Source organism: Pempheris klunzingeri, chromosome 18 (genome assembly GCF_042242105.1).
Source record: "Pempheris klunzingeri isolate RE-2024b chromosome 18, fPemKlu1.hap1, whole genome shotgun sequence".
In the NCBI taxonomy this organism is placed as follows: domain Eukaryota; kingdom Metazoa; phylum Chordata; class Actinopteri; order Acropomatiformes; family Pempheridae; genus Pempheris; species Pempheris klunzingeri.
The window spans coordinates 20790857-20813855 of record NC_092029.1 but is presented as its reverse complement, the minus strand read 5'-3'; the positions used below and the strand labels follow the sequence as shown (position 1 = coordinate 20813855).

General features: G+C 43.7%; 2 protein-coding genes across 2 annotated transcripts; one reads left to right on the top strand and one right to left on the bottom strand.

Moving 5' to 3' along the window:
- Positions 1-2406: 2406 nt before the first annotated feature.
- marcksa (myristoylated alanine-rich protein kinase C substrate a) lies at positions 2407-4851 on the top strand. The gene is made up of 2 exons (XM_070849405.1): positions 2407-2634; positions 3765-4851. Exons 1-2 carry the CDS (start codon positions 2539-2541, stop codon positions 4470-4472), a joined length of 804 nt encoding a protein of 267 aa, XP_070705506.1. The 5' UTR covers positions 2407-2538; the 3' UTR covers positions 4473-4851.
- Positions 4852-8387: 3536 nt separating this feature from the next.
- LOC139217556 (histone deacetylase 2) lies at positions 8388-19522 on the bottom strand. The gene is made up of 14 exons (XM_070848898.1): positions 19386-19522; positions 17691-17803; positions 17431-17548; positions 16351-16425; positions 15262-15400; positions 14986-15127; positions 14776-14868; positions 14448-14556; positions 14205-14345; positions 12753-12861; positions 11625-11755; positions 10324-10479; positions 10189-10246; positions 8388-8790 (listed from the first exon to the last, which is right to left on the bottom strand). The coding sequence occupies exons 1-14, from the start codon at positions 19438-19440 to the stop codon at positions 8760-8762; spliced, it is 1470 nt and encodes a 489-aa protein (XP_070704999.1). The 5' UTR covers positions 19441-19522; the 3' UTR covers positions 8388-8759.
- Positions 19523-22999: the final 3477 nt, after the last annotated feature.

Here is a 22999-nt window from a genome sequence, read left to right as displayed (position 1 = left end):
ATGTGATCTCACCATCATCATCATCATCACTGCGCCATGACGGCCTGGTGTCTCAGCATCGCACCGCTGGTTGAGCAGCTCAGTGGCAGAAAAGCTCCTTCCCACCTGATACTGAATATTCCGTAATTAGCACAACAATAAGTCGTTATCCACGTGTTCTCTCTGGAAACTGCACCACCTCCCCTGCGTATAGCAACTTCAACGGAGAACCTTCAAACTGCTCCGAAACTCACAATCGCAACAGCATCAGCAATGGCTGTTGGCTGTTGGGACAGTCCATCCTCTGGAGACATTTTACATCAAAACTACTGCTCCTTACCATGGAGCAGTTTCAGTTCTGTTTTCTGGGAATCCAATGGTCCAAACCCACTTATTTCAGTTATAAAAGACAAAGAATCCTAACTGCCGATTTTGCTTAAAAACTCAACTGAAATAATTATTGATACTTGATAAACAAACGTATTTGTTTTGAGTCTAATCGTTGTCATCTAATCTAACTCGAGATCCACTTACTACCTTTATTCGGAGCTTTCAAACAGCACCTCATTGTCTTCCTCCTTAAAAGTTTTGAAGCCAGTTTGTGGTGTTTTGTGGTGGATTTGATCATCAGGAATCCAAGTCATTCTCTCACCTGATAGCGAGTAGGATTTAATGGGCCTGTGACTGCAGATGGACAGCTACACCGGCCATTAACAGAGGCTCCATCAGGTGTTGTAGTGTGCAGGTGAGAGTGGCCCGCTTTTGCGTGGGCGTGATAACATCAGGTGTGCTTGTCTCCGTGTCTCATCTTGCAGCGCTGCAGAGAACAGTTGGCTCTGTCTGTGTGAAGGATTTGCATTGCAAATCTGTTTGAACGCTCACTCGCATCATGGTCATTAACATTAACAAGACCGCGCCCAGTACGCTCCCAACTGCTGGTAGCAGCAGAGGGGGTGCTGTTTGTTCAACTGTTGAGAAAGTTTCTTGATCATCATCTTTTAACAAAGGTTTTATCTTCACTCACTCTGAATTGGTCTCTGTTTCACTATGCAGGACATGCTCAGCTGAATGGTTAGAATGGCGTTGGTGCAGGTGATTATGTCATCATCAGTGACAGGGTGAATATCGACCTTATTCTATCAACCTCGAGAGCAGTTTAAATACATTTTACAATCCTGGTAAGTACAGCAAGCTCAGTGAAATGTGTGGTTTATATAGCAGAACATTTGAGGCCACAACCAGTTGATGCTACTGTCCTCAATGCGGCGTTCAAGGCACACTCAAAAAAATTGTAGATACAAGCGCCTGACTGGGAATGCGGATCAAGACAACTTTAAGAGACTTGAATGATCTGTGATTTCATCATAGAGACCATCTGTGGGCCCTGTCCACAAGAGATGTGACGTGAAACAACGATTTACCGTTTTAACACTGCATAGGTTGACTTCCTGTACAATCTAAACTCTAGACTCTCTCGGGTCTTTGTGGGTTCACATTTCTGATGACCAGCTCTCAGCCCAAGACTCAAGTCATGCCCCTTCCAAATGACTTAATATTCAGTCTAATCAGAATAGGGTGGGGTCCTAATCTATTACCTTCTAAATCTAGTCAAATCCAGTCTGCCCACTGGCCCCTTTTAAAATTAGTTCTTGCTTGTTAGGGATCAGGAAGGATTCCCACATGTCAGTTTTGGAATTGGGTCCAAAATTCTTAGATAATATAAATTGAGCGTAGCCATTCAGAGAAACATATTTAGGTGAGCAAAGGATAAAGTACGTTCAAACTATGTATCAAATAGAAAAAACAAATACCATCCTATTGATTTAAATTGATGTATCTGGGTTGATAAGTCCCGAAAATGTATTTTTTCAACAGTGATTATCAGCTTGCTGTGCACAAGCTCCATACCCTGTGGGTAAATGTTATATTTAAGAGCTCCAGAAAACTTGTAAGTGGACCTTGAGTTGACAATGAAACAAAAACCTTCAAATTTGGACATTTGGGTTGAGTAATGACACTTTTCCTTTGAGCACAAAACAAATGTGTACCAAACTTGGTTTGCTGAGATGACAGTCCAGTGACAGGATTTATTTATTTATTTATTACTTGATTATTCCTGCGTACCGTGAACGCAGCGCTACAATCTATTGTTCACTCCCTTACCCAAGCCCCGCCCACGCTCTGAGCGGAGCCTGTGATTGGCTGGATGCGAGTGCGGTGCCGTCATCGCTAGGAGCGCCCATTCATCTCTTCACTTGGGCGTTGGACTCCGCATCTTATTAGCAACAAGGGAAATTTCTCCATTTTGCAGCCTGTCTACAGCGACACGGCCACCAATCTGGGATTTTATTACTTCTCCTTACCTGCCAGCGTTTTCCTGCTATATTGAAAAATCCTCCTCACTCTAACTGGACTTTGCTTCACATTTCCCCTGTGAACTTTTTCTTTGTGCAGAGAGAGAGGGAGACAACAGCGAGGAGCTTTGAGTTTCAACAAAGAGGCTTGTGGGTCTTTGTTCGTTTTTTGGATCGGTTGAGTTTCTTTGTTGGAGCGAAAAGCATGGGAGCGCAATTGTCCAAGACAGCTGGGAAGGCTGAAACTGCGGCCGAAAAGCCCGGAGAGGCTGCTGCTTCACCCACCAAGACCAATGGACAGGTAAATTATATTTTTACACCCAGCTCCTCACATCCACCAGGAGAGAACCTGGCCGTCCTGGAGGGGGCTGCGCTCCGAGGGCGCAATCCGTGCGTAATTGTGGATAGATTGAATGGAGACCCGCTGTGGGAGTTTAAGCTGAGTGGAAATACTTGTTTTTAATACTGAATAGATTACAGTTCACGAGCAACAGTTGATCCTTTGATATTTATTTTTTTTCATGGAAATCTGGGCGCTATGTTTGCGGATATTTTAAGGAAATTTGACGAAATTTGCGTTTACTTTGTTGGATCTTTGGATGATAAAGTCACTTTGAACAGTAGGATTTGGTTGATTTCTTGTGCTGAATGGTTGACTGGCAGATTTACTCCCAAAAAATAATTTTAGGATAATAATGAACAGCTTTTAAATTCGAATGAAGTCTCTTGATCGTAATGTGGAAATTGCTGAAAAAGACGAGACGCACGACGCCAACAAAGGCAGTGAGCGCTCGGAGCACCGCTCCTTTTGTTACAGATGCTCGACTAGAAAGTGGAGATGGCAGCCTGCTATCACACAGGAGGGGAGACAGAGGCTCAGAGCCAGCAGTGCGCCCCGGAGAGAGGGAGGGAGGGAGAGGGGGGGGGAGAGAGAGAGAGAGAGAGAGTTGCTCTTTTTTCAGTAGGGGTTTTGGGGAATACATACAGTTTGGAACCCGTTTCGATTTGGTACAATTTAAGGAAATCCATTTGAACAGTGGCTCTCCGTGATCTGCTGCCCTAATCAGCATCTGCTGCTTTAATGTGCAGCTGCTTTGCTTTGGCGCGCCGCCGTTGAAGCGGATAGGCACCGACCCCTTGCGATCCAGTGGAGGCACTGCGCTCAGGACAGGAGTCAAAGCTAGAGCACAAAGACCAGGGAGCATGTTGCCTTTTTTCATTTTGCATTTTCATCTAAAACATGACTGTTTTGTTATTTGGTTATTTCCGTTTCAAGTGTGTGCGCTCTTGAAGGAGGAAGCTCTCTCCGGGCTGGAGTGAGAGTGCTTTTGTCACTGCTGATTTGATGGTGTCTGCTGCCCCTGGTGTCCATCAGTGGCAGTGTCCAGCTTGAGTCTTGATGGCATTAACAGCCCCTGTTTCTCTCCTTAGGAGAACGGCCATGTTAAAGCCAATGGGGATGCCTCTCCTGCGGCAGCAGAGAACGGCAAAGAGGAGGTGCAGGCCAACGGCAGCGCCACGGCCGAGGAGAGCCCCAAGGAGGAGGCAGAGAAGGCCGAGGCCGCCCCCGCCGAGAAGGAGGCCGATGGGGAGAAGGTAGAGGCAGCATCTCCTGCTCCTGCTGAGGGAGAGGTGGCAGCGAAGGCAGAGGACGCCGCCGCACCTTCCACCAGCAACGAAACCCCCAAGAAGAAGAAGAAGCGGTTCTCCTTCAAGAAGTCTTTCAAGCTCAGCGGCTTTTCCTTCAAGAAGACTAAAAAGGAGACAGGAGAGGGAGCGGAGAACGAGGAGGCAGCACCAGCAGCATCCACAGAGGAGGCCAAGGTGGAGGGCACAGAGGAGACAGCGGCCGCCGGCGAGGAGGCCAAGCCTGCCGAGGGGGAGGCCGCACCTGCCGCAGAGCAGGCCAAGGAGGAGGTAGAGGCCAAGCCGGAGACGGCAGCGGCCGAAGCTTCAGCGGCACCAGCAGAGAAGCCCGCTGAGGAGGCCGCGCCCGCGGAGGAGAAGCCAAAGGCAGAGGAGCCAAAGGCGGAGGAGAAGCCAACCGAGGAGGCACCTAAAACAGAGGAGGCCGCCCCCGCCTCACAGGAAGCAGCGTCAGCGGAGGCTCCGGCCGCAGCCGGCGAGGCAGCCGAGTAAGTTCAGAGAGGAGGAAGAAATTTGAATAAAGGAGAAAAAAGATAATCAAAGGACATTTCCCTGCTTGTATGTTGGAGTGACGCCAGGTCCTGGCTTTGAAGAACTTGTCTACAACCAGGGATATTTTAAAGCTTTTCTTTATTTTTTATTTTTGGTCTCCACCCCCCCTTTACACAAAACCCATCTCGGCCCATTGTTACTTCCATTCCAACGGGCTAGAGAGGTGGGTGGCTTCGATACGTACACCCGATTAAACACATCCACACTCTGCCATATATTTTTTCATCAGTATTAAGTTTTTTTTTTCTTTTGAATTTTTATACAAAATGTAAACAAAATGGTATGGACATGCCCACGGTATGATGGAGACGGGGGTTGAGCTGCAAAATGAAGGGGGTGGGGGGGGTGAGTTCAGGGAGGGCAGGGGAGAAAGGGGCTTGAGAAATGTGCCACAGACTATTATGAAAAGAGTAGTCTAAAAAAAAACAACCTATGAGACCAGCGTCTATATACACCATACAGTTTACAACACTAAGTCCTTTAGGAAAGAAGACGACCAGAAAACCCAGAGATAGTTTTTAGGAAAACATATAAACTCATAGGAGCTTTTCACTTCTCATTAGCTGTACCAGTCAGTGATTCAGTAGAAATACAAGTTGTATAGGCTTTATTGTTTATTGTTGGTTTCATGACCTTAATAAAAATGTAAGTATGTATAGGCGGGGTGTTTTTAACTGTGATTATTGTACAAAATGAAATCTTGATCTCAAGAAGCACATGAAGTTTGCAGCTCTTTTTCCACCCGCTCATTTTTGTAAGATAACAACACACATAAAAAAAAAAAAGTCACCCCGGAAGACCTTCTTAAGCAATTTTGAACTCAAAAACCAAGCTGTGATAAGTGGAATGGTTAACTGTTTATATACTGTGGTATGTTTTTTTGATTACAGCAGGCAATGCTTTTTCAGTGGTCTTTGACAAAAATTTAAGGAATCTATCAGATGCAAATGTTTGTGTAGCATCTTGTCTCTCTCTCTTTTTTTTTTCTTTTCCTTTTGTAAATACTGGAGAAGCTTTGACCAGTTTGACTTAGAGATGGAATGTAACTTTGCTTACAAAAAATTGCTATTAAACTCCTCTGCTTAAGGTGTTCTAATTTTCTGTGAGCACACTAAAAGCAAAAAAATAAATGTGAATAAAATCGGAGCCGCATCTGTCGTTATTTGTGCGTCACAGACCGGAGAAGGTGGGTTTTTTTTTTTTTGGCTTGGGGCGTTCTGTGGAGTTTATTTGGCCCACAGCAGCTCTGTGCCTTCAAGACGAGATCCAGGGGTGTTACTTTTATTTTCACATGTGATGACGAGGGGTAGTAAAAAAAAAAAAAGGGGGGTGGAAGAGAAGCTTAATTGTAACCTAAACTACGTGGCCAAATGTTTATGGACACCCGAGCATTACACCCATATGTGATCGCTGAATATGCCACTTTAAAACAGCGGGCGTTTACTTGCCGCTACAACAGCCTCCACTCTTCTGGGAAGGCTTTTGGAACCTGCCTGCTACCAGTTCACCCCAAAGGTGCTGGATGGGGTTCACGTCAGAGCTCTGTGCAGCCCAGTCAAGTCCTTCCACAGCTGGATTTGAGGACAGGAAGCGGCGACGTCGGTACAGGAAAAGGGTCAAACTCAAACTGTTGACTCGAAGGTGGAAGGACACTAATGTCTAGACATGAACGAATTGTCCATTATAGCTAAAAGAAAACTTAAAGTTTCTAGTATTTGGTCCCTTCTTGACCTTTGGAATGAGCCTGGTTCAGCATCACTCAGAGTCCACTGAAGCCTTTCTTTCTGTCTTTTGTCTTCTTATTTTTTAAGAAAGAACAATTCACATTAACATCATGTAAATATGTAGCTGTGCCACATTAAGCCATACGAGCTAATTATCATCTGCAGCTTCCGGCAGGTTGATGTCATGTAGACTCTTGTTGTGCCACATTTTTCATCTTTTCCACAAACAAATGACTACATGAATAAATGAATACATTTAACAGACGGCAGGGGTGTCCACATACTTTTGGCCACAGTAAAACTAAACTAACTAAACTGGCTTGATTACAAGCCTGTTTGTGTAGAACAGGGACACCATGGCCCCATGAATAACACAGCTGGTAAAACTCTTTGGAGAGTAACTAGTGAACAGAGTGAACACACACTGTAAGCTGCAGACGGTGTGTGTGATGGTCATGCTGCAGGTCAGTCAGGGGATCAGTGCTGAAGTCTGACCTGCAGGTCCACCAGGGTCCAGTGGTGGAATGTAACCAAGTACATTTACTCAGCACTTGAATACAAATATGAAGTACTTGAACTTCACTTCATACTGACATATTTCCATTTTACGCAACATCATACTTCCACTCCACCCCACTTCTACGGATATTGTACTTTTTTACTCCACAATATTTGTCTCACAGTTTTAGTTACTTTAATTACAACCTTTCCTAGCCACTGAAACATTTGTATTTCCAAATGTGATGATTTGGAGTATGAATTTTGAGGACAAAGTGTAAAATTCTCCTCCTTCTTCAGCTTAATAAACCATTTCAAACCCTCTTGGATCAGCTGGAAAATGAAACAGCTGGAAACAGGCTGCTTTGATTGACTGAGTTGATTGAGAGATTCAGAGAAATGTGATTCTCACAGGAAAGTGATGCTACAAATATAATGATCATATTGAATATGACATGCTGCCATAGATTAAACGACCTGCCAGCATAGAAAGAAACTTTAACATCTACAACACTTGAATTTGTTCCTTTTACAGACTGTCTGAGTAAATAAATCATTAATAGGGCATCGGTGTAACCTGATGACATATCAAGATCAGTGCTTGTACCCATCTCATCTGCTGAAGTTTAATAATCCTCTACTCTTCACTACTGTCACTTCTCTGCCTCAGTTTGAGACATTTACTAGTATTCCATTGGAGAAAGGTCAACTGGGCCAATATCTAATGAAAACATCACACAGCAGACAGAACCTGCAACTGTCAAATAAGTCACACGCTGCTCAGCGATCGGATGAGAAACTCAGACGTGTACAACCAAACATCTCTGCATGTGATGTCACAGATGTGAATGTTTCCACCATAAGCTCTGGTTGGAGTGGGGGTGGTGTGCAGTGGGTGGGGTGCAGCTGCTCAGACCCAAGCATGCATGCAGAGCTTAGCCCGACAGCAGACTGAGGCCACGAGCTTGGTGCAGAGTTTGTCTGGCAGTCAGAACACACGTCACAGTTTGGAGCAGCATCCTACCTCAGCCTTGGCCGGTGTCCGTCCTGTGAGGCCCCCAGGCCGGCTTAGCCCCAAGCTCTGCACCTGGAAACAATTCAGAACAACCATTGAGCTGGTGGCGACACGTCGTCAGCTTTTTTTTTAAGAGCAGTTAGCTTAGAGTGTTCAGCCTGAGCCTTTCCTGTCCACACAGGATCAACTCCTGCTGAAGGCCTGTCTGACAGTTTGAAGGCGTCACACCGGACGGAGCCACGTGTGCGGACACGAGGCGAAGATGAGGCGGCACTGATGCTTGCAGAGCACCTTCGGGCTTCGACACCCCAGCTGTGAGCTTGAGATGAGATCTGTGGGGTGAGAGCGCCACCCTGAGGCTGCATCTTCTCATTACACACTTCACAGATTTACTATTTTCCTCTTAAATCAGTTTAAGCAACAAATGAAGCTTTGAAAAACACTATAGGCTTTTCAAATATTATACATTTGTGTAGCTATAAACTCCTGTTTCATACTTATTTTCATTTTATGTTCTTCATGTGTTCATATTTAAATGCCGATGTGTATTGTGCTGATGTGGTTTACCTGAATGATTGCACATCACCCGTTTATTAATAAAGTTATACACATTTCAAGGAAATTGTATAAAATTTTTATTGACAAATGCAAAATATTAAAATTTTGACATGAAATCATTATAGGTTCATCTACAGGTTTACCCACAGTTGCCTAAAAACAAGTAAGACGAGGTTTCCTTCAGAAGGTCGAGCACATTGGAATAAAACGCTTCAAAGGGTATCAAAGGACAAAGTATGGCAAATTCAAGTGGTGGATTCAAGAAGTCCACTAAAAATCACTACACAAAGAGAGACGCTTACAATTCACAGGAGATTTCCAAGTAGAAAAAGGGAAAGACGTAATAAATATAATGCTTCTGGCTGTGATTCGGTGAGGAGCTGCATCCTTGCGGGAAGACGCCCGGTGAGTTGTGTGGGTGAGAAGAACAATTCAGGCACTGCTGGTCTGCTCGGTCTTCACACTACCAAAGAGAAACGAGAGGTGATCTCAGCTGGAGACTTCTTCCACGCTTTACGGGGGCAAAGGTGCACTGCATTGCTACTTCAAAGCAGGTAGTCCTCGTGAAGTGACCATCATAAGTTCTCTTCAGAAATAGTGTCAAAGAGAACTCCTTCAGCTACACTATCAAAAGCATTAAAAGGAACAGATGCAATGGAAACATGCTTCATGGCCAAAATAACTAGGTGGTTGTCTGCGTTCCATTTGAGACAGTATCCAAGAAACAGTGAATCATTAGCACAGTTCGACCCTTAAAGAACACTCGATTTGAAAGATTGAAAATACACCAAGACACCCATCCATCATCTACACCGCTTATCCGTCAGGGGGAGCTGGAGCCAGTCCCAGCTGACTTCTGGCCAGAGGCGGGGGTCACCCTGACCACACTGACCACACACACAGAGACAGACAACCACACACGCCCACACTCACACCTACGGGCAATTTAGAGTCACAGATTGATTGTTGTCAGACACCAACGACCTGGACCGTGGCTGTGTTCCACTACATAGACAATTTATTATGTCCCAATACATAGTATCTGATGTCATACGCAGTATGAAAACCACCAGGATGTCCTACTGCGTTAGCCGGCATGCTTTTCTGGCTAACCTGACCCACAATCACACACCGCAAGCACAGCAGAAGATACTTCACATGGACTGAGCAGCAGACAGATGACTGGACATGACAGGACTGCAACGGATGTGTGAGCAGGAGGGTCAAAGTTCAAGGTGAAATGTTATGACAAAGTAGGAAGTCCCAATTGAATGCATACTGCAGGCAACCGTACGTACTTTGTAAGGGCAGCTGTGATACGCGCTACGAGGGAAAAGGAAAAGTTTGCCCTTTGGAATGCAGGGCCGCCTCCATAGTCGGCTGACAGCGTCCATAGTCAGCGACCAACAGGACTAACCAACCACACAAACAGTACACTACCCCTAACTGCTGTAACAGACCAGGGCTGCTGATAATATGTGATGTGAGCAGTGTAGATATGTTTGTGATTCTTATTATACACACATCATTTCAGTATGTCTTTGGACACAGCTCAGGAGGACATGAGCAGTGACTGACACATTGGAAACATCATTTGTTATGTAACCACATATACTTGAAATGTATGAGTCCTGTCCTGTCCTAAAATAAGCCAGGCTTCACTGTAGTTCCATCTTCTGTAATCCTCTTCCCTAACTACAGAAAGCAGGTTTACAGAACCCATTACCGCAGAGGTTACAAAGCACTGCTGGTCAGCTGGGACACAGGCCTCAACTCATTTTAAAGTATGACACAAAAGAAAAGTGTTCTGGGAACATGGGTGTGAAAACTTGTTGACCAAATTAATAGAGAAGCTTGTCACCTTTTTGAATCAGTCTTCTCAGCGCTGCCGTCCTTTGTTTTCTCTTCTTCTTTAATCTCTGGGATGGAGAACGAAAAGAACTCAATTAACAGTCACTTCATCACTGTGGAATAACGGCATGCTGAGAACACCCACCGCTTTTCTTCTCCTCTGCTTCCTTCTTGTCTTCGTCGACTCGGGGCCTTTTTGCTCCCTTCTTGTGATTGGCTACGTTTTTCCTGCCTCCCTCGCCCTCATCCTCAGAGTCGGAGAACTCTTCGTCGCAGGCTATCCTCTTGTCTGTGGCACGGACTGCAATTACAAAACACGGTGTGATTCACAGCCATCCATCCAACAGTTGTCAACACATTTCACTCAGAATCACATGTGCGACGCTAGAATGATGCTAGAGGAGCTGTTCACACCACTGTTTGTACATTTTAACCATGACCTGTTTACCACAGTTTGCTATTTTGCTTCGTATTGTATTTCTCTATTTTAACTTTTGAGAGAGCATGAGAACGTCATGGTGGCACTGCATGATTTAAAACAGTTTTGTCAAACTTAGAATAGCTTTGAATCTTTTGCCTGTTTTCCACACTCAGCCAATATGAGGATGAACAGACGGAGGAGTGGCCGGATGCAGGAACCACAGCCATCGAACATTTTGATCCTTAGATGTATAAAACAAGAAAAAGCAACAATCCATGGGTATGATCAGGCTTTTTGTTGTTCTCTTACTTCTACTGGGACTGAACATGTTCGGAGCTATGGCATAAGCTGCTCACTGGGTGGTGCTGACGGGAACAGAGTTTCTACACACTCTACAGTCAATGCTACAACACAATGAAATCAAGTATCTATTTCAATGGTAAAATGTGTTTGTCCAAAGATTGTTGTGGCAAAGATGATCATGGCAGGAAATGAGCATGGCTACATTAGAGGATAACTCCACCATTTTAAACATGGGCCCTATTTCTAAATAGTTTGGGTGAAAAATTACAAAAAGTAGTGGAACTGGTCCAGTAGATCACCTCAGCCAGCAGCCACGAAATAGGTTGCAATGGCTGCAACGTGATCTTTTGGGCAACTGCTCCTGATCCAAGTAGGTTTTAAAAATACTAATTTATACAGTACATAAGATATGCAGGGCACAGTGATGCAGTGGTTAGCACTTCACAGCAAGAAGGTTCCAGGTTTGAATCCAGGTTTGAACCAGGGGTCTGTCTTGTGGACATTGCAATGTTCTCCCTGTGCATCTCCCTGCTACTCTGACTTCCTCCCACAGTCCAAAGACATGCAGGTTAGGTAAAACGGTGAATCTAAATTGCCCATCGTTGTGAGTGTGAGTGGTTGTCTGTCTCAAAGTCCCAAAGTCAGCTGGGACTGACTCCAGCTCCCCCGCGACCCTGACGGATAAGCGGTATAGATAATGGATGGATGAAGGGCAGTCTTACTGGATAAGCGTTTGTCAGGATCCTCTGTGTCCTCGTCCACAGTGTCGTCTGGGACAGCATCCTCTGGGATGGCCTGCATCTGCACCCCAGGAGCGTGAGGCAGCATCCGCAGGTTCTCAAACAGCCGCTGCCTGAACAATCACACACACAAAGCCAATACATTCAGGTAACTCCATTTAAAACACCATCAAATCCACTTCTACATGGACACGGGGGTATTTGTTCTATCTGATGTTGTAGTGCTGTGACAGTAGCCTGGAACGTTTGTGATGTAGGCAACCTGGTCTGTTCTTCTGTTTCACTTGTCAGCTTCATTTAAAACTAAAATAAGTGATGAAAACCAGTCGAGATTTTTCAGACTGTGCCTGTCAGTACTTCTGAACTTGATTAAATGTAACCTGGTTGTCAAAGACTCTCAGGATGTTTTCCAGCCCTGCTTACTTGTGCGTATCCATAGGAGAAAAACCATTTGCTTGCAACTGCACTTTTAGAGACACTATGACGGCCTCTGCCAGAGTCAGAGAAACAACAGAACTGGAAAATCCTTTCCTGAAGTCACCAGTGTGACAATATTTTGCCTTCCCTGTGAGTCAGCGACGGACAAACTGTCATCTGTAGGCTTTGCTACGCACGGGTTCCATACGCCACCTCCGGCAACACGACTAATATGGAAGCACATCTTCACTGAGTAGTAGCAGTCTAGGTATGGCTGCTGGATCACATTCAAAAACTGGACAATGACATTTAAGGATTTAAACCCCATCAAAAGTGTTGACATATTTCTGTGAAGTTTTTGACAAAAAAGATTAAGACGTAGTACTGAGTATGTCACTCAGTATGTTTTGACATACTGAGAAAACTCCATCTGCCGCGAAGAAGACCATGGGACATGGTTGAATGGTCAGGAAAAAGCTAATAAGGGGACCTTAAGCGAAGAATTTCCAGCACACCACATTAAGCCATTTCAGAGCATGACTGATGAAGAAAAGGGCCTGAATTTAAACCCCAAGATTGTAATCACAAAATGTTTGAATATTCATCAGTAAATGTAATCATCATCATTCCTTGGACTTTTAAAACCCATTGCAGCTTTGTTAAGAAACAGTCCTGGATGACAACGGCACGTACTTGATCTTGTCCATGTACTCGTGTGTGTTCTGGTTGGTCATGTTGGAGGGGCTGATGTGCAGCTTGAAGTCAGGTCCAAAGTACTCAAAGTAGTCATTGTATGGTAGTTCTGCAATAGAAACACCATTGAGAAAAGTAAACTAAGTATGATGAACACAGCTGAGAGAGATTTATATGCTGCAGGTAAAACAACATGTCAAGTGATCGGCCGTTTGGAATGAAGAAGCAGTGATAACACACCTGTTAACATGATTTACTGAGGCTCTATTATCTGCACTGATCATCACTGAGGGGAGTATGGATTGGAGGGAGTGGGGAGGTCACTGAATGTCCTGCAATTCCATTAAGAGAACTGCTGGCCCATTCGACAGGCTGTGATTACATCCTCTCTCTTTATGTTACACACACGCAGTGGAACAGACAGTCTGCTGAGTCAGCTCCCTCCAAGTAAAGGTGGGTATCAGGATGTCCCTTTCCAGAGGTGAAGTCGTGTAGTATCCCCTAACAACCAAGCCCCAGATACACCATCGCCCCCGCCCGCCATTTCCAGCGCCACAGGCTGAAGGGAAGCCAAGCCAGAGAGGTGCAGCAGATATTTCATTTGTCTTTTCATTTTAGCTGTAAGCTGATGTTCATTATGATGCCTCATTGTTATACAAAACTATTTCCTTACACTAAAGAATCAAATCTACACATGCTCTGTGAATGTTAATAATAACTTTTAGAGATTTCAATACAGCTTAATGCCTTGCCACTAAAACGATGTCACACACAACACTAAACTACATTAATTCCAACTGGCTCATACACAGTCAGTCTGCCATTAACATTAAATATCAGCTTATTGTAGCAGCAGGGACTGGACGTTCAGCTTGTTAAGACTTCTCCAATCAGTTGGGAAGGAGGGACACCCACAGTAACCCTGTGGGGCACCTTAATACCAAAACACAGCTCTATTCCTAAACTGGATGTTGTTGTAGCAACACTGGTCAGTTCACTGCAAATATACTACTCTGTAGCATAATGCAGCACTAAGCCCATTTTTAATCAGATCTTGTAAAATCTCATTTAAGTGAGGTGCTTGTACTTGATTCGATTCCTAGCCACAGTTCACTTTTTCCAGGCTCCATAAAAACTTCCAAGACAGACTACAAAAAGAATCAAAGCAGCGGAGGCTGTGATTGACCCATCCTGCCGGGAAAATAGCCACATCTCAACATCTTCTCTTATGATTAAATAAAACAAAGTGAAAATGAAAGTTTGAACAGTTCAGGACTCTGCATCAAGCCTGTGGAGGAGGGTTAAAGTAGGGGTGGGATCAGGGAGGATTACTAAAAAGGGTTGAGACGTGCTGCTCTGGTCTGCTGCCATCATTCTAGTGCTGAACACAACAATGCTCCTTTTAGCATCCTTCACATTTATTGATATTTCGATATGGAATCAGTGACAAACCGTCGGGGATGTCAGTGTCCAGAGCTACAGCTGTCTCGTACGTCCAGCAGCGGGCCACGTTGCGGATGGTGTATCCTCCTCCGCCCAGCATGAGCAGCGGGAGGTTGAAGGACTTCATGTACTCCACACACTTGGCATGGCCTGGTACAAGCAAGAGGCACAAAATAAACACTTCCAGCGTGGTGAGGTTGGTGAGGACCTCCGGTCATCATTCAGTTAGCATTATCTACTGTGTACCCATACCGCGGATGGTGAGGTTAAAGCAGCCAAGGCGGTCTCCTGAGAGAGAGTCCGCTCCGCACTGAAGAACCACAGCGCTGGGCTGATACATCTCCATCACCTTGGCCATCACCTGTGCGGCCACAGCACGAGTCACACTCAGGAAGTGTTGACAGATAGCATGCACTCCATCCAACCACCTGCCATCTCACTTAGATTTTAAATGCGCAAAGGTATGAGTATATTTTCATTGTTTTACCATGACAAAGAACAACAGATTCACCAGAGCCACTGAACGCTCCACTATATTCACCAGCAGTGAGCTAACAGAAGCCAAAACTGTAGTACTCACAGGTTTGAAGATTTGCTGGTATGATTCATCATCGATGCCGTCACGCAGGGGGAAGTTAACGGCATAATATTTGCCTTTTCCAGCTCCAATATCCTAAATACAATGATGCACAATGGAGTAGAAGACAGAGAAACAGATCCAGCACTAAATGATGTACACCCAAATACTACCAGTGGGAGGGAGGCAACGTTAGCAAAGACTGGGGCTCACCCTGAGGTCTCCAGTTCCAGGGAAGTACTCCCCATATTTATGGAAGGACACAGTCATGACCCTGTCTGTGGTGTAGAAGGCCTCCTCCACTCCGTCTCCATGGTGGATGTCTATGTCAATGTAGAGCACCCTCTGATGGTACCTGGGAGAGAGGGACAACACAGTCACAGCTGGGAGAAGTACAAACAATACATTGGTTGATTAACACTGTACTTATAGGAAGGACAACCTGCCAATCTGGAAATTAAAATGTTTCAAACTGCTGGTAAAACTCACTTGAGCAGCTCAAGGATGGCCAGCACAATGTCGTTAACGTAGCAGAATCCAGAGGCTTCAGACTTCTTCGCATGGTGAAGTCCTCCAGCCCAGTTCACTGCAATGTCCGTCTGCTGTCGGTTTAATTTCACTGAACCAGCTGTGGCACGACAGAAAACACACGTTTGGTTTCCTGACATTGTGCAGGTGTAAGTAAATATGTACATGGCTGATACTTTATCACCAATATGACAGATCTAAACTATACTTTACTCATTTCCCACCATGATTAGTTAGTATGCTGTGTGCCACATACATAGTAACATAACACACAATACTGACTATAGTTTTGATCTGTTGTTTATTTAGTCATTGATATTTTATGCTGGAAACTGAGATTTTAGGGGCATTAATGTTTAATGCCGGACATTTTTGTATTTGCAACTTTATTATAGTTTATAACTATGAAAATTGGAAAGTGCAAAATTCAAAGACTGGTTTAGACTTGGTTTGGAAATGTCAACATTTCTAAAAGATTCAGATTTCAAAAGCATGAAGATGAAATTCTCTTAGTGACAGTTGCAGAGTCCCAGACAGCTCCAGCATCCCTGCAATAAAGACTACTTAAGCTCTTTTCTACATGATGAAAAGATTTCTAACTCATTTGTAATACTAATGAATCACTGTGTATCAAATGATGTGACATATTCTATTTGAAACAGACTGATATAACCAAAAATGATGTGGTAGTAAAAATATGGTTTAATAGTCTGCACTGTAGTATGATGTCCTTGCTAAAAAATGTCATTATTTCTAATGTGGTCGTAGGTCTGACATCGTCTCTGTGCAGAGAATGTAACGCTACCTACAGAGATATTTAGTGCGTTTCTCCCACAGTCCAAACACATGCTGGCCAGCTGGGCTGGTGACACTAGGTTACTTGTGCAGGTCAATGTGAGTGCAAATGTGTTTCCCTGCATGTGTTAACCCTTAATGGTCTGGTGCTCAGTGAATGGTGTACCCTGCAGACATCTGTGAGTGTACTTAACAGTTAGTTTCCAGGTGATTACATCTATCAATCTTCTATACATCTACATTCTTCGAACTTACCAGCGGAGCCACCAGCAGACAGTTGACAGAACTCAAACAAGCCATCAAACACAGGACAGTCTTCTCCAACGTTGACTGCAAGGGTACAACAATAATTGATGAATTAGCGATCTGAGCCGATCAAAAGAAGAACAGCTTGTTGTGTCCTCTGATCAGGGTTCCTACTGAAACTCTTTCACACTACTTTCACACGTACAAAATATTCCATTCATATTTATCTGTTTTAAAATGACTGAGCTATGACTGAGCTGTTTACATAGCTAATGAACAGGAATATTCCACAAATATCCTGTTAACATGCAGCTCTGCATTCTCCAGCTCTCAGCTGTGCTTGACAGGAGATGGTGCCCTAACACATCGTTTACCACATCAAAATATGGAAGTAAAATGCTTTGTGTCATTTTGCATCTTTGTTTTCCAGCAGTGGTGGACTAGTTGAACCACCTTGAAAAGCTCTGCGTTGCTATCTGCATATTCAAAGACCTGTTGATATCCAAGTCTTTCAGAATGTTTAAAAGTGTGCATGCTTCTCTTCCCCACTACAAATGTGGGCTTCCCTTATGGCCATGCGTTTCTACCCCAGCCTTGTAAACTGTCGGCTAGTCGGTCACGCACAGTGACTGTAAACAGGAAGTGTCACAAACTGTTGGAAAGGCTCTGCGAATGCGCTGTATAGTAATAAGTAATAAGTTCAAAGAATGCCTCTAATGTGTGAATAAAAATCGGCATATCCCATGTCTTAATTGGAGAATGCTACATTCGAAGAAAGGCTAAACTTAGATATCCAAGCGGAATATCATGTTTACATGACCTGTATCACATTGAAAATAAGGTTATAGTCAGAATAATAGTGGAATACTGGTGTGCATGTAGAGGTAGTCATTGATACAGTCATTGGGTTTTCCCTGACTTTTCAAATAGAAACAGGACACTTTCACAAAGTGTAGTCATTTGTGTTCATTTTGAAGATGTCATCTTGACTATTAGGTGATTCATCTGCAAAAATGAATAGATAATGGCAATAATTGTCACTAGTAGCTCTGAGGAGAACCCCTTGCGAGGAGCCCACCCACTACTTACACCGCTGCATCTGCTTGCTGAACTCAGACATGTTGTCCGGCCGTATGCATCGGAGGAATTTGATATAGTCATCGCTGTGATATTTTGTCATCTCCTCTGCTGTGGCTTTGTGGGGTCTCTGAAACACAAGACAAAGCAGCTGGATGAAAACTAAGGGAGAAAAGAGGTCGACTACATCTTCATTCCTAATTTATGAACATCACACATTCTGTTAGAAGAGTAACAGTAACAGTAGCAGTTGGTAGTAGTTAGAAACATACATAGATCTCCATTTTCCTGTACAGTCCATAGTTCAGAAGCAGGTTGTGAGTCATACGGATACGATGCGGTTTCATGGGATGCCCTTGTCCATAATAATAATTCCCTATGTCACCTGTAAGGGAAACATAAGCAGTTAGAGACCACAGTCAGGAGTAAATAATAAAGAGGGTATATATCACAATATTATGGACACTGATTTAAACACATCTCCATATTGGTGCTGTAACAACATTATGGGGATGACTAATGGAGCTCTCAGAATACAGTTACAGTTGATTACGTTTTGAGAAATAATAATCAGAGATATGGACATGCTGCCCAGGAAGGTGGAAACATTGCTTACTAAAGACAACATCAACAAGCATGTGACATTTTACAGTGAACAAAATACCAGGACTGACATTGCAATCATATCAAATCATCATTCAAATATCTAAATAACTGCAGCAAACGCCATAAAAAGACCAAAATCCCCCATGTGTCAGTGTTGTCTCTCTCCATTCTGACTGACCTACCCTGTCTGCTGGATAGATCTTAGTTATTAACATTACTCAGCCTGTTAACATGTTTGTAGATCACAACTTTGCACTATTTCATCCTGGATAGCCCTACCCTTTGTCACCATGGCAACTACTCATTGATCTCACTACCATTATTGGTAATATCTCATGAGCTACAAACACACATACAAATAGTTTATATACGCCACCACAGTCTCTACCGATGTGCCGTTCTGCTCTGGGATTTTGGCATTAGGGTAACTGCTGTGTCATTTTTGTATGTTTTCCCAATAGAGTATCAATAAAATTCCAAAAAGGCGAGGTGGATTCCTAAACCCAGTGGGCACTGTAGTTTTTAGCACGTGTTACAGTAACAGGAGGGAATGATGCACCTGTTAGGGACTATTTTGATGCTGTGAATACAATGTAATGGCAAGTAGGCCATTGAGTGACACCTTTTGGCACAGCTTCAAAGTAAATTCACAGGAAAGACTGCTCAGCAGATCGGTGACTGACTACGTCCTCTTTGACCTGAACCGCTGAGTGATTCCCCTGGGGAGGCCACGGGTCCACTTTGTGGCTCAGGGTGGTCTCCTCTGCTGTGAAACTCTGCTCATCTGGACCCAAAGAGGCGGAAACTCTCAGTCCGCCGCGCATCAATTAGGCCCGAGTGGCCTGAGCACACTGTGCTGTGGTATAGTTCCACATTTCGCTTTGCGGCTTACAAAAATGCAACTTTGAACCTCTGGGTTTAGAGTTTGTCATCATTTCCATCTATTCTTCCGGGTCCACATGAAAGAACTGGTCCACAAAGCTTAGCCCATGCCTGCAACTATGTCTGAAACGTGAACGAGATGGGATTAGATTGTTTAGCGCATTCACGCCCTGCTAATTACACCATCTTGAACGTTAATGAATCTTTGGCTTACACTCCCTTTTGCTCTCGCTTGCTCTACGTACATTGCACGGCGCATGTAAGCTCAGCTACACGCTTTCAAAACCAGTGAACTCACAGGGTGACAGTAGTTAGCGCCCTAGAGGCCATTCAAACGCTGTCATTAAGGCTAGCAGGAAGCTTGCTCGTTAGCTAGCTTGTGTTAAGACAACAGATTCAGCCAGCTAGCTAGACGGCTAGCATTAGCCTGCTACATGCTCCAATTAAGGCTCCTCGTTCAGACTCCGGGTGTCCCATACCGTCATAGTAGTAGCAGACCTTCTTCTTAGTTCCCCCCGCGGTCGTGTAAGCCATGTTTGGAGCACTTTTTACACAGTTGGTCTGAATTTACTTTGGCAGATGGAGGTTAGGATGGACGGCGTCAACACGGAGGAGACACGGCGGAGAGCAGCGGCGTTGAATGGTGGGCGTGACGGGGCGGGGCCAGCAGAGACGTTCAAGTGACCCCGGAGCCCAGAGGACAGGAGACAGTGACTGCTGCTAAATATAAAATAGTGTCATTCACATCATGGCGAAGGGGAAACACACGATCCCTGCCATGCTTTATGTAGGAAATAAGTCACATTATTTCCCAAGTTGCTTTAACAAATGGAAGTCACAAATCCACTTCAATTACTGCTCTGCCTCAACACAAGGTGTCAGCATCATCTTTAGTACTGAAAGACACTGTAGCACCAGTCAACGGTTTGGACACACCTTCTCATTAAATGGTTTTTCTTTATTTCTATTATTGTCTGCACTGTACGTTAATACTGAAGACATCAAAACTATGAAGAACCACATGTGGAATCTTTGCTGGTGATTTATTCAAAATTCAAGGCACACTTAACCAGCATGGCTACCACAGCATGCAGTGACATGCTAGCCTATCTGGTTTGTGCTTGGTGGGACCATCATTTGGTTTTCAACAGGACAATGAGCCCAAACATACCTCCAGGCTATGTAAGGGTTATTTGACCAAGGAGGAGAGTGATGGAGCGCTGCATCAGATGGCCAGGCCTCCACAGCCTAATCCGGCCTCACCTGACCTAAACCCAACTGAGATGGTTTGGGATGAGTTTGGACGGCAGAGTGAAGGAAAAGCAGCCAACAAGTGCTCAGCATTTCTGGGAACTTGTTCAGGACTGTTGGAAGACCATCCAGGTGACGACCTCATGAAGCTTACTGAGAGAAGGCCAAGAGGGAGGGAAGCTGTCAAAGCAAAAGGTGGCTACTCTGCAGAATCTAAAATATTAAACACACTTTTTTTTGTTTACTACATAATTCCATGTATGTTCCTTCGTTCTTACTATTATTATCTACAATGTAGATAATAATAAAAATAAAGAAAAGCCTTTGAATGAGAGGGTGTGTCCAAACTTTTGACAGGTACTGTATATGAATATGAAAAGGTTGCTGGTGACTTGTCTTTGTGCAGAGATTGTTTTCATTGGCTTTTCACTTGATTTCTTTAGAGAAATTTCAGGAGGCCAGAGGACAGACTTCACTTCCAAGTAGATAGAATTTTGCTTGTGGGGCAGATTAACCTGCTGGAAGGCACTAGGGTAACTATAAACTCTGGGCCCCCGCTTTACTCCTGCAATGGAATTCTACTGGACAGTAGATGGTGTACCTGGTCCCACTGGTTTCTGCTGGTTCTGAACTGAATAATGTGCCTTTCATCTGCTGCACTAAGGTTCCTCGGCCGACCGCTGTGTCTACGGTCCTCAATGTTTCCCGTTTCTTTGTGCTTCTTCAGAAGAGCTTGAACATCCTGAAACCCCAGTGTGCTCTGAAATCTCTGCCTGGGGGAGACCTTGCTGATGCAGTAGAACCACCTGGTGTCTTGTTGCTGTGCTCAGTCTGAACATGATGACCTGAGACATCAAACTGTCTTCACCAAACTCACCTTGGTAGCAGAGTTTGGCTGTTCCTCCCCCAGTTTTAATCCTCCTACAGCTCTTTCTGTTTCAGTTAATGACTGTGTTTCAACCTACATATGATATTGATGATCATTAGCACCTGTTTGGTATAATTGGTTGTACACCTGACTATGATTCTACAAAATCCCTGACTTTGTGCAAGTGTACACAGAAGACTTGATGCTGTTTTGAATATTATATATATATAATATAAATATTGATTTGGTTTAGATTTTTTTTTTTTTTTGCACTTTGTAAATCGAAAAAAATAAATAAATGTTATATTTTTAAGGCATTCTTACTTTACAGCATTTTTTCACACCTGCCTAAGACTTTTGCTCAGTACTGTATATCAGTATATATACAGTGTATATGTCATGTTATAGTGAACATCACTGACCAAGAAGAAACAGCTGACCTGGCTCTATTTTAAGTCCATATATACATCCAGCAACACCTCTGAAGCTCACTAACACATTGCATCTCATTTGTTTATATTGTACACAAAGTATCCATCCACCCTGACCTTCTGTCCAGCATCTCCAGCTACACTGCAGTTTACTGGATTTGGTCGGTAGGGACAGCTTTTAGTACTGATCTCTGTACAGGCACAACAGTATCGTACTTGGCAACCTTGCTGTGACTCCAATGAGCTGGGCACAGTCACTAGCCTACACCTGGCAGGTGTTCACCTAGGAATAGTTATAGGGCACAACGCCCTCTAAAACCACAAATCGTCATAAACATACATCATGTTAATTTGGGAGCTTTAGAAGAGTTGATGGAAGCTTCTTAACTGTAGAGAGAGCCAGGCTAGCTGAATCCCCCCCCTGCTTCCAGTCTTTATGCTAAGCTAGGCTAATCGCTTCCAGACTCCAGACTGGTAACAATCTTCTCAACTATTTTCCAAAGTCTTGAACAGTTCCTGTCAGTGGCAAATGTGAAACAAACAACCTCAGCTGACACATGTTCTTTTAATTTCACCTTTTTAACAACACACTTATGATACAGAATGAATATTTGCACAGAAACAGACAAATTTTGCTAATCATCATAGAATAAACAGTTGGTTTGACAAGAATCATCAGAAGACAACTTTTATTTTTTTTTCACTATGGCCTTTGTGCCAGGTGGGTTGGAACCAATGAAAAGGCTGTTGGGGGGGGGGGGGGGGGGGGGAACAACATACTTACATTAAAAAAAAACACGCTCGAGTCCAAAATGCTTTGATGGTTTTGTAAATGGTTTGAGTCAAACTTTGAAACACCAGATCCTGCTCTGATACGTTTGTTCTGATCTCCAGACTGGGTGTTGTGTTGGGAATTAAAAGAGGTGGAAGAGGAGGAAGAGAGAATGGTTTAACCACAGCATGGATTCAAAATAAAATGTGGTGGAAAAAAACAATATTAAGTGACAACAGAAGACAACCAATACAAGAGTCTCCAATGTTGTATTGGCATCTCGATTGCACATGCAGTTTTGGTCAAATAAACGACATGATGGGGAACAAATGAACAATTTAGTTGTTTATCAAATATCACTTTGTCATCTTTTCAGGTGTTTCATCATGAGAAAAGCATCACACTTAAAGCTTATCTTAACAGCATGAATGTCGGTGTTTGATAGTCTTTTAAAGAGCAAGAAAAATAATCTCTTCAGTTAATCACACAGCTCAGTACTGGGTTTTTTTCTCCTTATGAAGAACCGTGACAGACAGGTGAATTAATTAAGATCAATTAAGTGCTTTGAACTGACTCTTTCAGTCAAACCATCAAACTATTGTTTCATTTTCACTCACGTAAAAACAAACTAACATCAAGCTCCTTTTATATTTGGTCACACTGTCATTCTTGTATTAAATTCAATCAAAGTGCTGTTGTTATCTTTTGAGAACTTGCAGCTTGGCCGAAACACCAATCCAAGGAATCTCATTTGGAGGAGTTCAAACCTCA

What these genes read in the sequence shown, in the direction of transcription:
- marcksa (XM_070849405.1), top strand. Translation starts at nt 2,539, where the DNA reads ATGGGAGCGCAATTGTCCAAGACAGCTGGGAAGGCTGAAACTGCGGCC. An exon ending in CCACCAAGACCAATGGACAG is followed by an intron (nt 2,635 to 3,764) that starts GTAAATTATATT and finishes TTCTCTCCTTAG; the next exon opens with GAGAACGGCCATGTTAAAGC.
- LOC139217556 (XM_070848898.1), bottom strand. Translation starts at nt 19,440, where the DNA reads ATGGCTTACACGACCGCGGGGGGAACTAAGAAGAAGGTCTGCTACTAC. An exon ending in ACAGGAAAATGGAGATCTAT is followed by an intron (nt 17,549 to 17,690) that starts GTATGTTTCTAA and finishes CTTGTGTTTCAG; the next exon opens with AGACCCCACAAAGCCACAGC. An exon ending in GAGTACATGGACAAGATCAA is followed by an intron (nt 11,756 to 12,752) that starts GTACGTGCCGTT and finishes GTGATTGTTCAG; the next exon opens with GCAGCGGCTGTTTGAGAACC.